The sequence below is a fragment of the Anastrepha obliqua genome, chromosome 3 (genome assembly GCF_027943255.1).
Source record: "Anastrepha obliqua isolate idAnaObli1 chromosome 3, idAnaObli1_1.0, whole genome shotgun sequence".
In the NCBI taxonomy this organism is placed as follows: Eukaryota; Metazoa; Arthropoda; class Insecta; order Diptera; family Tephritidae; genus Anastrepha; species Anastrepha obliqua.
Window position 1 is genome coordinate 72,529,645 of NC_072894.1, and position 14,904 is coordinate 72,544,548.

The 14,904-nt window shown below is 40.2% G+C and overlaps 1 protein-coding gene across 1 annotated transcript in view; it reads right to left on the minus strand.

The window, feature by feature from the left end:
• Positions 1-536: 536 nt before the first annotated feature.
• LOC129242063 (uncharacterized) overlaps positions 537-14,904 on the minus strand; it is a 189,761-nt gene continuing 175,393 nt past the window's right edge. The window contains exon 28 of the mRNA XM_054878623.1: positions 537-2,185. Coding sequence (XP_054734598.1) covers positions 845-2,185 — 1,341 coding nt within the window. The 3' untranslated portion in view covers positions 537-844. The remainder of the gene's footprint in view (positions 2,186-14,904) is intronic.

Sequence of the window (14,904 nt, forward strand, 5' to 3'; positions counted from 1 at the left end):
GTTCATGGGAAGTATAAGAAAGTTGAAAAGTATTCTAAGAAAGTTATTATTTTGTATGAGGTATTCAGCTGTAGATTCAAAAGTCGGTCTTATGTGACAATAGGTAATGTGGCTGCTGTTATTTGCTCCTATTGACCACCATAACAATTTTTAAGAGGATACGTTTTGGTTAAATTCTTATTTAATGTTGTGCTAGATTTGACAAGCATTTATTATTCACGAGCAATCTAAGTATAGATCACCAACAGTCCCAAAATTGTAGCCGGCAACACTTAGAGCAAGTGCGCATTGTTGGTAATATGCAAGGCTATTGGGCCGCGTGAACTGAATAATGGGCGTCGGATACTAGTAAGATGTAGCGAACAAAGCTACGGGATGTGAAAACACCTCGTCAAGGACACTTGTTTCTGCTCTCTGTTTAGAAGCATAATCTTAATCTAAGCAAGTAGTTTTTGTTGGGATGCCACTGCAGAGACTAGCCTAGGAGACAGTTGCTAGTTAGAAACAAAGCCGCCTTTTAGAGGCACCAGGTGCATATAGACAAGTTTCAGCTAAAAGTAAGTAAACTACTCCACCCGACGAACGATGGACAGGAAAAAAATAGCCTTAATGGTTAAACAACAAACAATTGCCTATAATTTCGAGTTATGAGTGTTGCAAGTTTACTGTGCAGGTCTCTAGAGCGGAAATGCCATAACCCCATTCCCCATTTATGCGTATCAGTTTTGAGTGTACAGTGCTGTAAATTTTCTATGATCATACAAATTTTCATATATTCCTCCGAACGATCAATGGAAGTACTTACACTATTTCATTGTACCTTTATGATGTTGCAACCACCATCTTAGGTGCTCACATCCTGCAACATGTATGCGATTGTATTACCTGCGGTCGTGCCACTGCTACTACTACTCGAGCTACCGCTGCTGTTGCTGCTGCCACTGCTACTAAACACAATCATGCTGCGACTATTGGGCATAACAAACACCTCACTACCTGCCAGGCCGATGGGGCTCATCGACTGTGAGCTTCTGATGAGATTTCGATGAGTTTCGAGCCGGTGGCGGTTGAGCCAGTCGTGGGGTCGCTGTTGCAAGCCGTTACATGCCTGTTTGTCGTGTATTTCGCAGTCATTACAATTAGCCAGCTGATAAGCATTCTTGTGCGTACCGTTTGCTGTTGTAATGGAAGGGACACAATCATCGAAGCTGCGTATCTGCGTTGTCGTAGCGATCGTTGTAATTGATTTGCGCTGTCGACGAGCAAGTGTCTCGGTACGAAATGTTACAAGAGTTTCCTTTTTTATTTGTTGCACTTTGGCATCATTAGGTCTAAGGTTCAATTGTTGTTTGTTGCTGAGATCCGAGAGACTTATGTTGTTTTTAAGTAAAATTTGTAGATTTCCAATAGAGTCTTTCAGGGATGACTTATCACTTTCATCTTTGAATTCTTCCTTCAGTTCGTCAACGTAGGTGCGCGGTTGACTGCTGCTACGTCCGTTAGCTGAACTGGTGGAAGTAGCGGTATTTAGTGAGCTGCCCCTAGTATTCTCCGTGGAATTATCTATTGATAATGAGCCTGTTTTGGGCATTGTGGGTAATGCAGCAATTGTGACCACGCTGGAGCTGCTGGACAGTACAGTGGGCGTGAGCGCTGAAGTTGAGCTAGTAGTAGTGCCAAAGGAAGATGATATGTTATGTTGACGACAAAGTGATTTCCGACGCTGTGCAGTGGCACTCTGCATATAGGAATTCAGCTCCGAATCGGGTGAGAGATCATCGTCCACAGAATCAATGCTAGGCCTTTTCGGTTCATTTGTGGGCAAGAAAGATGACTCTACTTCAGAAACTGATTGCAATGAAGATAACGTCTCAGATGTTTTATCGACTGATTCAATGTCAGCTGCTTTGGCAATCTCTTTGGTGGGTGATGTCACTAACGCAAGTGATGCACTCTCTACACTTTTATTATTTATGTTAGGCTCTAAAGCTTCTGTCATGGGGCTTGCTTCGCTTATTGTCGTCACTGCGTTTGCAATGCCTGTCGCTACTGGTGTTGGTATTTTTGCTGATTTTGCCTTCAGAAAGTATGTAATCATGGAACCTTTACCCTTGACGTTGACACTGCCGCGACAGGTGAGCTCAAAGCCACGCCCAGACAGAATTTGGTACATCTCCTGTGTGACCTGCATGATAAGCGGAAAAAATTGCAAACTCAATGAAATATGAAAGTGTGTAAATAGCATAAATATGGTAAATCAATAAAGCGCAAAAAATCTTCTGCGTACTAAAGATGTCAGCAGCATGAAATAAGCAGAAATGCTTGCGGGTATTCTAATGAACAATGTCACTCGCATGCCCTTGTCATGTGAGGGAAAATATTTATAATAAACAAAGAGGGCTTCGCAGTGGGAAAATATGAGTCATGAATGATATGAATTTTGGAGAAAAGAAGTATAGAGTAGCGTTTGAATAGTCAATATGAATGACTTTTGGGGTTGGCTTTGCACGCAGTACAAATAAGTGGAAGTAATAGTGAATGCTTTAAAGAGGTAGTCTGGTTAAATATTCATTTTTTATAGATATTTTTTAGGATTTTTTTTTTTAAGAAAATAAAATGTGATCGCTTTGATTTTATAGTATGTTATTATTGACATCAAATAGTTTACAAGAAAAAATTTTTTTTTACATATTTTTTTGTAGTAGTGTGTAGCCTAACCCAAAAACAAAACAAAAATGTTTTTGGAAAAGTATCACAAAACTCTGGTGGCCGGTTTGGCTCTTCTGCTATGTAAAAAAAATCAAGGCCATGTCTATTGAGGTACTTTATTTTTGCACACAAGTTGCAAAAGAACACTGGGTAAGTATGTTATGCAGCACTGCCTTTGACTGTCAGTGACTCACAAAATTTAACAAACAGAGAACAAAACAATATAAACAATTCCATTAAAAGTTTACACGTACATATGCTCAAGCTTTCACAGGTAATACATATGTACTTATTTATAATCAAATTAAATCGCTTGAAAGTAGAATACATTTTTTTCAACAAAGGTGGCATGGATGGTGTTTTTGCAAATATTGACGTATATGCAGTCGGTGCTGGAAGCGATGGGGACAATTGGAACTGTTCCCAATGATGATTGCGAGTCATTAATTTGTGTATCTCCCCTCCATAAATTAATGGTATGTTCGTTACAGATATCCCATTCATCAGCTCCATGTACGGAGTGACGCATGGGGAAAGCTCACCGACTTTTGTTTTCCCGCGCTACTTTATACGTCTGCAGGGAGGTACCCATCCAAGCACAAATGTGTTCTTTCTGAATTTAAAAACAAAATATTTATTTTTTACCTTTAAACAGTAATCACAAAAACACCAAGAGCAGCATATCCACCGCAAAACCCCTTCGAACTTCTCCTGCGTCGACCCTCTTCTTTCAGTTTTTTAATTATGAAAGAAATTTTCTTTTCCCATAAGTTCACTTACTCTTGCTCCATTTTTATTTTCGTTCATTTCGTTTTGTTTGGTAGAACTACATTGACGTTTGTAAGTCTTCAGTTTTTCTGAATATTCTCACAGTAAATTACATAGCGTTATACGATTGGGAAATAACATGGTTCATATATACAAGTTGTGTTGTTGCTTGTATTATAAATCAACATTTAAACGAGTGTTTTTTTTTTTGCAACTCATGTACAAAAGCATTCGGCTAATACCTCATTAGACAAAAATTTAGTTTCACTTTACTTAGGGTGGACTGGAAAGTAGACAACTTGGAATTTTTAATCTTTTGAGTTCTGACGTTCTTACACCCATCGTGCGATACCCCTATGTATAGTCTTGCGTTTGCTATGTCTGATTAATCCAGCGCATAATTAAACGACAATGATTTGAAGTGAGATCCTGAAAGCAGAAGTGGGCTAACCCATGATTGTGAAGAGTGGAGATAAACGACATTTTTAATACGTGTGAATTTGAGATCAACCAAATGTTCATTAGTAGTAGTAGTAGTATTTATTGCAAATAAAAGTAAAATATACAAAATTTTAATAATGATTTATTCTACTATTAAGAAAAAAATATTTACAATAATTTAATGGCAATGGTATGGGCCGTGTGTCGATTTATTTTTCGAGTAAAATATTAGGTGCGCAACTAAGTTACCGCTGTTTGTCAATAGATGCCGCTACCAGTGTGTACTAGTCGATTCTAATATAAACTAAACGTCATAAACCAAGCTTACACATATGGTAAACAAACTGCTTCGGCACATTAGAGATTTTCGTTTGGTATCATATACTTTTGGTTTTGTGAAAATGTTTGATTTTGTGCCGAATAATCCGTAATTTGCGGGAAGTGTTGATTTTCCTCTTTCATTTCGAATAAACGGCGGCTGAATCGCATCGAGAGCTAGAAAAAGTTTATGGAGGTGCTGCTTTAAGTGAAACAACGTGCTGAGATTGGTTCCGTCCCTTTAAAGACGGTGATTTGAATGTTGTCGATCGGCCGCGTGAAGGAAGGCCAGAAACCTTCGCAGACGTTGAATTGGAGGGATTGCTCAATGAGAATCCGTGTCAAATGCAAGAAGAGGTTGCTTTGGGAATGATTAAGAAACAGGGGTTAAACTGTTGCACTAAGTAATCTCTGTATCTAAAGGCATATTTAATATGCTGTAATGAATCTATTTTTCATCACCCGTCACGATGCGATGAAGAAAACACTTGCTGTTTTGCCGCTGGAGCAGGTGTTCACAGGCGAAAAAACGACGTTCAACATCCCTTGGTTTTAACTCATAAGAAACCCAAGTCCCCTGTGTGAATGATTCCCAAAGCATGCCATCGCTTGGAAATGGATTTGCGGGTAATTTCTAATACTTAAACAAGCTCTTCTTGCGTTTGACACGAATCCTCATTGAGCAATGCCTTCAATTCAACGTCTTCGAAGGTTTTTGGCCTTCCTTGGCCGCTTACGCGATTTTGGCCGAGTTTAACAAAGCGCGCCAGTCGTTTCTTTCTCGTGCTAACCGGCGCCAATTGGGCACACCTTCCTCTTCCTCTACTACCACCAGCTGGTACCGCATCGAATACTTTCAAAGCCGGAGCGTTTGTATCCATTCGGACGACATGACCCAGCCAACGTAGCCGCTTGATCGTCTGCGATATTCGCCGCTGCCAACGTGCAAAGGTCCAAAAATCTTGCGCAGAATTTTTCTCTCGAACACTCCAAGCGTCGCTTCATCGGATGTTGTCATCGTCCAAGCTTCTGCGCCATACGTTAGCACGGGCATGATGAGAGTCCTGTAGAGTGTTAGTTTTGTTCGTCGAGAGAGGACTTTACTGCTCAGTTGCCTACTTAGTCCAAAGTAGCACTTGTTGGCAAGAGAGATTCTACGTTGGATTTCAAGGCTGACATTGTTATCGGTGTTAATGCTGGTACCTAAATAAACGAAGTCTTTTCTTTCACTTGGGAGTGGCCAGGAGGATTCTTCTACATATGGTTCAAGAAGCTCACAACGTCCGAAATTAGCCCACGTATCCTCTGGGTAGTTTCCGAACACCCGTTCGGGAGTGAGCTAACGTGAGAAGGCGAAGCATCCCAGCATAGCTGGTTGTGCGCTGGGTTTGGGACCCGCCACTTAAAAAGCCCCCCCAATGAAAACAGCAACAAATGACGGATTATTCGGCACAAAATCAGACATTTTCACAAAACCAAAAGTACATATATGATACCAAACGAAAATCTCTAATGTGCCGAAGCAGTTTGCTTACCATATGTATAAGCTTGGTTTATGAAGTTTAGGTTATGTTAGAATCGACCAGTACACACTGGTAGCGGCATCTATTGACAAACAGCGGGTTAATTGCGTTTTCATAGCATTTCGTGGCAGAGAAACGATAAATAATTCGTCGTCAAACAATTTGAAATAGCTTAAGATTCCCACAAACTTCGCATACAGTTGTTTATTACAGGGTTCCCAAAGTATGGTAAGTAATATGTAAATCGATACATTCTTCAGTTCCTCTACAACAGGGGTGGGCAAAAGCCGGCCCGCGGGCCGGATCCGGCCCTCTTGCTAATTTTATCCGGCCCATTGAAAAATTCCGCACATAAATTTTTTTAAACTCTTTTATGATATTTTGTTGACATCAGCATTATTAGTGTGCGTACTGTATATAAGTTACGGATTTTGGGTCCGTTACACTAAAAAAAATTAAGGGCCAGCTGCCCAGGAAAGAAACACTTATAATTCTTTTAATATAATAGTTCACAATTATTTTTATTCTACACAAATTACTTAATCTAATACAGCTATCCCGGAACCCGTCTCAAACTCCACTAACTGGACGTGGTGACGGTCGCTTACTTTACACCTTCATTCCCCAGCTGCGGCGCAGTCGTTGTGTAATTTGTCTGAGACCGGACTTGGCCTTGACTTCCCACGGGTGCATTATTGAATGTAATTGTGCAACAGGTAACGTCTCCTGTTGCGTTGCATTGTGAAATTTAAATATGCTGACACTGCGGCACGTGTAGCGAGCAGCCGTGGGAGCGTCGCAACAAATGCGACTGCAGCGTGTTAACTCTTCCCCCTCTAAAGATCTGCGTCCCGCAGATCATGATTTGGAGAGGTGACGTTTTTTGGTCGGTTCCGAGAACTTGATTGTAGTATCGACATATTCAGCTCAGGAAGTTTTGCTCCAGTTGTTAGCTTTCTCCAAATTAGCAAAATGAAGACCATTAGCAAAATAAGTCCTAGGGCTTCGGATGTTGCAAACCAGTTGGTTTTATCTTTCAGGTAACCCAAGAGTCGTATGTTTCCGGAGGTCATCTCGTGGACGAGATTGAGATCCACTGCCAGGCTTCTATTTGTTATGGTGGACAACACGGGTGGGAGCACCTGCACGCCTGAGCTGCTAGTGCTCCAGTAGGTTTGGTTATTTATTGTAATAGTCTCGTTCTCCATCTGCAGAATATAAGAGCCAGATAAGTGTTTAGGTGTTTTACCTGACCATATGCTGCTGTTGAAATTATCCAAGAATATTGTGTCCTCCTTGAGCACCTCAACCGTTGTTTCCGTGCCAATTACGTAGCGGCAACTTGTTTGCCCACCCTTGAGTAGACGTGGTAGACATTCATCTTCGGACAATAAATCTAGGGCTTCCTGCTTGCAGACCATGGCGGTGGCGAGGTGGAGACAGCTATTTTTAATACCATATGTCAGCTGTTTATTAATTAAGATTGTCTTGTACTTCAGATCAACTCTATGACCATCCTTCAAAATAGAGCGCGTGATCAAGTGATTAAACCTCGTTTGAGCAACCTTTGGCATGGACAGCACGTAAAGTAGAAGAGTGCCGTTCGTGTAGATTGATGGTTCACTATATTCAATGGCTTCGACGACGTTACTGTACGGAAGGACTTCGATTTCGCTTATTAGGCTATTTATTTCCTCTTTATTCAAAAGATTGCTGTTTGCTACGCCTGCTTTGGCCATTTGACATGCCCGTATTAATTCACTAACGTCATCCTTGAGAATCATCAATTTGTGCTGAATCTCCTGTGAAAATTTGGCTTGGTGAGTACGTCCCAGGACGTCGTTCGTGGCCGTTGCAATCCCGTTCACAACCTGTAATAACTCTTCAGTTTTCTTGAAAATTTCAGAGTTTACCTTATACTGTAAGTTATTGTTGTCTATTATTTCATTTTGGCTCCGCAGGATTTCATCCCAATCTAAAGCATCAGGTGAGCCAGCAATCCACTTCCAAGCTGACCCAATCCAGTTGATTGAACGCTTTGGTCTTTTGGCTGTAGGACCCTTCAGCTCCTCAAGTTGAGTTCGAATTTTTTGTAACTGATAAGTGGTGACATCTGTGATTGGATCGGTCTCGTTCATCCTGGCAGTTTCATATTCTAGCCGGTTTACAACCCTCTCGTAGCGCATTAAGTCGATGATGTGGACCAGTTTGAAGTGTCCGTTGATTATCCAGCCGTACCCATCACGAACAGTTAGAACAGGGGAATCTAGGTTGAATACAACATATGCTTGTGCGTTTGCACAGAGGCAGATTCTACAAATTAAATTACAAAATGTTAACTTAATCCTACTTTATTTTCCACACAGTTTACCATTTTATAAATTGAATTTAGACTAAGTAATGTTTACATATTTGGTTGGAAATTACGACAGAGGGAAATTTAAACGTAAATACCAATTAAATAGAATGCAATTGATTTTGAACTTAATTATAGCTACTTGAAATTTATTGTAGTTACAACCTTCGAAAACATTTCTCCATCTATTGGCAATCAAACTTAATAATAAGGCCTTAAATTTCTAATACTATTACTAGTGAGTGGAGTCTGGGAGGCTAAGGGTTATCGGAAGTTCGTGAGGACTCAGGAAGTGATGTTAAGAGTGGAACTTTCTTTGACAATTATTTTTTAGTATTTTATTACTATGGTTAGTTTCATTAGTAAACGTTAGTAAGTTAGACCAATTTTATTGTAGTAGTTTCTGTAGATTAATAAGTTAGTTTCGTTTATTAGTTTTAGTTAGCGAGTTAGTGATTCTTTATTTTTTTCTTTAGGAATGCTTTCCCGTTTTTTTTTTTTTTTTTTTTTTTTTTTTTTTTTTTTTTTTTTTTTTTGCGCTTTGTAGCGTTTATTCGTGTGCAATTCATGCACTTTTATTTTTATGGTCTTAAACCTTTCATATTTCCATCGCTTTTGTTTGCCATGGCACAATTTTATTTCTCGTTTTTTTTTTTTTATGTTTTTTTTTTTCTTTAACCATAGGAATACAGACGTAAACTCAGATGACATTGGAAGGCTCGCGGTTATCCCTTTTAGCCATAAGCGTTAATGATTGCAAATGGCCTACTCATGGCACGAGTGACTTCACGTCAATTAAAGCCATAGCCTTTTGGTGGAGTTGAACCACTTCGATTGTCGTCACTCGAACCATCGAGTAAACTGGAATTGAACCAATATGACTTGATCGAATACAAACAAAATTTGTACCCAAACGCCTGGGACTTAAGGATCTATGCATGAGTTTTTTTGTCTCTTGACCAATGTTGGTTGAAAAATTCTTGACATTTTTTTGTCTCATTTGTGTGTGGGATTTCCCACTTTGGATAACATTAGTATTTTTATATTTTTTTTTTTATTACTAGACATTTCTTATGTCTGATTTGTGGAATTTTTTCCCACTTTGCGTGATAATAGTCGCATTTCTATTTTCAGCGACAGCTTCTTTTTTATAAAGCGGTTTCTTTTTGCTTTTAATTTGTTTGTTGGCGATAAATAATTCATCACCACTATGAAAATTGCGAGGGGGCGAGCGAGTTTTATTATGTCTTGTATTTCTACTTTCTTGTTCGTGTAATAGAAGGGCTTTTATGTCATCATTAGTATGCTCCCTAAAGTTTGTCAATTCTTGGTAATTTATTCTCGCAGTTCTGTTAAGGAAAATATCAGCGGGCTTCCGTTTTATTACCGAATGTATTGTATTATTGTACCTGTCTACCGTTATGGCAACGCGCTCTTCGGGTATTAATCTAGGAAACTCAACGCAAAGGCAGCGATATATTTCAATCAGAGTGGAATGTAACCTCTCGACTTGACCATTGGCCTCACTTCGCTGCGTTGGCGTTTGGTAAACCTCTATTCCTAAGGATCTAATATAGTTTAATACAAGTGGTGTCAAAAATCCACGCTCATTGTCCATAACTAAAGCCCGTGGCACTGTGAAGTAGTGCAGCGCAACTGTTAGTTTTATTCGCAAATGGGTGGAAGATTTATTTTTTATTGGAAATAGTTTGGCAAATTTTGTAAACTTATCGATGCAACTCAAATATTTTTGTCGCTCTATTTCGAAAATATCGATGTGTAGGATCTCACACGGATAACTAGGAATTGGGGTTGGCTGAAGATACGGTTTTGAAGGGTGCCTATCATACTTATTTAATTTACATGTTTCGCATTGACTAACATACTCTCTGATTTGCTTGGACATTGCTGGAAAATAGAATTTTTCAAGGATTTGTTCCCTGTTTTCGCGAGCATTTCGATGAGCACGTTTGTGTTCTTGCTCGATTATGTTGAATACCCTATCAGCAATCGTTACATCCTCTACTATGCGTTGCGTGATCCTGATTTTGTATCTACTGAAGTTATTAACATACGCATTTTGCAAATTACGAATTGAACCTTCAGGTATTTTAATTCCGTTTATTACGTTTGGGTTAAGATTCTTTTTGAGAAGAGGCACCAGGCTTTCACAATTTAGTATGGGCATCGTAATAAAGTATCTTTTATAGCCCCTATGCGGTTCTTCGCTACATTCGCAACTCGCCCCCTGCCTAAGGATTATTTGGTTCCTAAATACGTTTATGGGTGCTTCTACGTGTGGTATGAGGTCTGAGCTATCCTGTTCGGCAGAATGCATAGTACCTTCCGATGCAGTATCTGTATCAGATGGTGCGTCAGCTACAGTACCCGATGGCTGAGCAACGATTGAGTCTGTGAGTGCGTTCACTTCCGTCTTAAGACGGGAGAGTGCATCGGCGACCACATTCGTCTTTCCTGGTTTATAAATTATTTCACAATTATACTCCTCTATTCGAGCTTTCCATCGCTTGAGCTTTGCGTTGTAGTTGCGATTACTCACTGAAAAGGTCAGCGGCTGGTGGTCTGTGTAAATCTTAATTTTCTTTGCACCATACACATAGGAACGTAGATTGTCAAGTGCCCAAACAATAGCGAGGAGCTCTTTTTCATTCGTGGCGTAGTTCTCTTCTGACTTATTCAGGGATCGCGAAATATACGCTATAGGTTTATCTTCGCCTATCACCCCTTGTGATAGAACCGCACCAATAGCGTAGTTCGATGCGTCTGTCGTCAGGTTGAATGGTTTGGCGAAATCTGGGAAGGCTAAGACATCAGCAGACACTAAGAGTTGTTTCAAATCGTGGAAAGCTTCCAGAGACTTTTCGTCAAGCTCAATTTTTACTTTTTTAGAGGCGTTGGCTTTTACCTGTGCATTTACCCCTCGTGTGAGGTTGGTCAAGGGTTTAGCGACCTTGGCATAGTCCCTAATAAACTTCCTATAGTATGAGGTCATACCAAGGAAACTCTTTAAATCCTTCAGGTTTTCTGGAGGTGAAATTATTTTAATTGCTTCGACTTTTTTAGGGTCAGCGCGTACTCCTTCGGGAGTAATTATATAGCCAAGAAATTCGACTTCTTTTTCAAAAAAACATGTTTTTTCAAGATTAACTTTCAAGTTCGCTTCTAGGAGTCTTGAAAAAACCTTCTCAACATTATCCAGGTGTTCGTTTGGGTCTCTGCCAAATACGATGATGTCATCGATGTAGACATAGCAAATTTTGCCAATGTATTTCTTTAACACATCGTCTATCATTCGCTGGAAAATAGCGGGCGCATTTTTTAGACCAAACGGTAAACGGAGGAATTCATATTTCCCGTTCATCGTAGAAAAAGCCGTTTTAGAGATGTCCGAGTCTTTCATTGGTATTTGGTGGAATCCAGACGTTAAGTCTATTGTCGTGTAGTAATTCGCCTGTCCAAGGCTGCAAAGGGTCGCGTTTATGTCAGGAATTGGGTAAGTGTCAGCGATCGTCACTGTATTTAGTCGTTTGTAGTCGATCACCATTCGGTACTGTTTTTCCCCGTTCGCCTTTGGTTTTTTAGGCACTACCCATATTGGTGAATTATAAGGACTCTTTGAAGGCCGGATGACACCTTCCTCAAGCAGCTCATTCACTTGTTTTTCAACTTCGTCCCTCATACACGCTGGGTACGGGTAGCTTTTACTGTATATTGGTTCGGTAGTTGATGTTTTTATTTCAGCACGGATGTTTGTCTCTACGAGCTCATTGCCATTTAAAGGTTTAAAGAGCTCCGAATATTTTTTTAATAAGGTTTCGACCTTCTGATGAATTCCCAGAGGCAAATCCTTACCTATTGTAAAATTGACATGGCAAGACGTGCGTGCCTTGAGTGGAATTTTGTAATTCCCTATTTTTAGTAAGTTATTTTTCCTATCAATTACCGCACCTAATTCTCTCAAGGTGTCGTCCCCAATGATCCCGCAGAATCCACTTAGAGTAGGTAATACAAAGAAGTCAAATTCAGTGGATTTCCCAATGCTTTCAAATAATTTTATTTGTACCTTATCTTTTATTGGCACAGTACCCCCCACAGATGCCACACTAAAAATTTTCTGCACCGGAGTCGTTTTTTTCGAGATGGTTTGTCTAATGAAGTTTTTGTTGGCACCGGTGTCTACTAAAAAATCTAAAACGCGGCCATCCGGCATCGTATATTCTAGGTATGGTACGCTAGATGGCCGGAGGACAGAAAATCCTCAGATTCTTCGTCATTGCTAGGTTCTTGATTGGCATCCTGTTCTTCGCTCACCCCTTCAGCTATGTGACTTTGCTGTTTGACGTCCTGCTCCTCGCGTTCCTCTTGCACAGTGTGATACAGCCTTTGTTGCTTCCGTGGGAGATTTTCAGACCTCGCACTACGTTTAAAAGGATTGGGTCGATTGATATAGTTTACTTTGCGTGTCTGCACTGAAGGATCAACCTCCATCCTCTCGACTGGCGGACGCGACGTGGAACTTTGGATGTCATCTCTTGAAAAAGGACGATAATTTTTTGGGTATTGTGCACGCTGCTCTTGAGCGTGCCATGTAGGTTTTGGTGGCAATTGTGGAGGTTTGAACCTATTTGGGGAGTAAGGGGTGCTCGGTAAGTTGTTTATGGGCACCACCACACGATTGCTAGCCGTGGAAGAATGAATTGCAAAATTTCTAAAGTCGACGTTTTGGATCTCTAAGCATGCCGAGTAAGCTTCCGGCAATGTTTTAGGACGCTGTATAAGCATCATTCTCGACATTTCCCCATTCAACCCGCGTATGAATACGTCTAGCGCACGGTTGCGGTAAGTTTCAACTAAAACTCTTACTGTTTCGTCCGTGTAGGACTCGGTTTTTATTTTGTTGATAATGAGAGAGAATTGATGATTTACCTTCGCGTAGAATTCATCAATTCTCATTCCCTTTTGCTGAAGTTGATGCAACTGGTGCTCAAGGGTGCGAATATCCCTTTTATCTGCATAGTGCAGAGAAAGGCACTCTTTGATTTTCGACCAGTTGCTATCGAAAATGTTATATGAAATTAGTGCGGAATCAGCAGCACCCCTCACCTTTTGTCTAATGTGCTGTAAAATTGCCCGATATAGGGGCTTACCCCTCACGACCTCGAAGTCCGAAAGGATGACTTCTACCGAGTGCACCCAGGACACGTAGTGGACAGGATTCCCGTCAAAAATCTGCAGCTCCTTGACACAGTCAGGGAGTCGACTGATGTCCCTTATGTCGGCTTCCGTTTTAGGGGCTTGTGCTACCATCTCTTCACTGGGTTCCGTCTGGTCATTGGCGGTTGGTGTAAACATCCTGGAGCTTATTGATCCAGGCGGGATACCCGTCTTTCGATAGTGTTCATTTTGTCAAGCAGGGCGTTAACTGCACCCGTTAAATTTGTTACCGTGGCCCTCAAATCTTCCATCTTTAAAAGAAAATATAAAAGAAAATGCTTAAGTCAACTTACGCAAGGATACTCTCTAGTTTCATCAGCGCCTTTATTGTGCCTTTATTGTATGTTCAGCGTATTGTGGCTCTCCTTGGCCTTACGTCCTATGATCCTTTAATTATTTGCTGAGCAGGTTTATCAAAAACCCTTTTTCACTTTTTAAATTTTTCCAATGGATTTTTTATTTATTTTCTTTTTTTATTATTTGCTGAGCGGCTTTATCAAAAACCCTTTTTCACTTTTTAAATTTTTCCAATGGATTTTTTATTTATTATTTTTTTAATTATTTGCTGAGCGGGTTTATCAAAAACCCTTTTTCACTTTTTAAATTTTTCCAATAGATTTTTTATTTTTTTTTGTTTTTATTTAATACACTTTCTTTTATTTCATCCACTCTTTTATTTTAACACTCCTGGGTCCCTGCTCGGGCGCCAGTTACGGATTTTGGGTCCGTTACACTAAAAAAAATTAAGGGCCAGCTGCCCAGGAAAGAAACACTTATAATTCTTTTAATATAATAGTTCACAATTATTTTTATTCTACACAAATTACTTAATCTAATACAGCTATCCCGGAACCCGTCTCAAACTCCACTAACTGGACGTGGTGACGGTCGCTTACTTTACACCTTCATTCCCCAGCTGCGGCGCAGTCGTTGTGTAATTTGTCTGAGACCGGACTTGGCCTTGACTTCCCACGGGTGCATTATTGAATGTAATTGTGCAACAGGTAACGTCTCCTGTTGCGTTGCATTGTGAAATTTAAATATGCTGACACTGCGGCACGTGTAGCGAGCAGCCGTGGGAGCGTCGCAACAAATGCGACTGCAGCGTGTTAACTTATATAATAGTCTTAATAAAATGGGCGGTCGGCTAACTACACTAGTGTGGACGATGTCGTGAACTTGAAACAATCCTCGTGTGTTTCACACGGGTCGCTCGCGACGATCGCTCTCAGGGCGGTTTTTTCGTCAAACACAAAGGAGATCGCGCTAAGTTCAAAATGCCTGTGAGTACGGCAAATGCCATAGATGAGAATCATTGAAAAATACAGATTTTTTTAAATATAGTACAATAACACAAGACCTGCATTCTGAATTCCAAAGAAGATTTCAAGATTTCAAAGCTATTGAAAAACCTTTATCATTAATTAACCAACCTTTCAATTTCGATGTGCAAGAAGCCCCTGTTGAAATTCAACTAGAACTAATTGACTTACAATCAAATATTTTACTAAAACAAAATTTTCACTCAAACGAATTGAGTGCTTTCTATGGCGC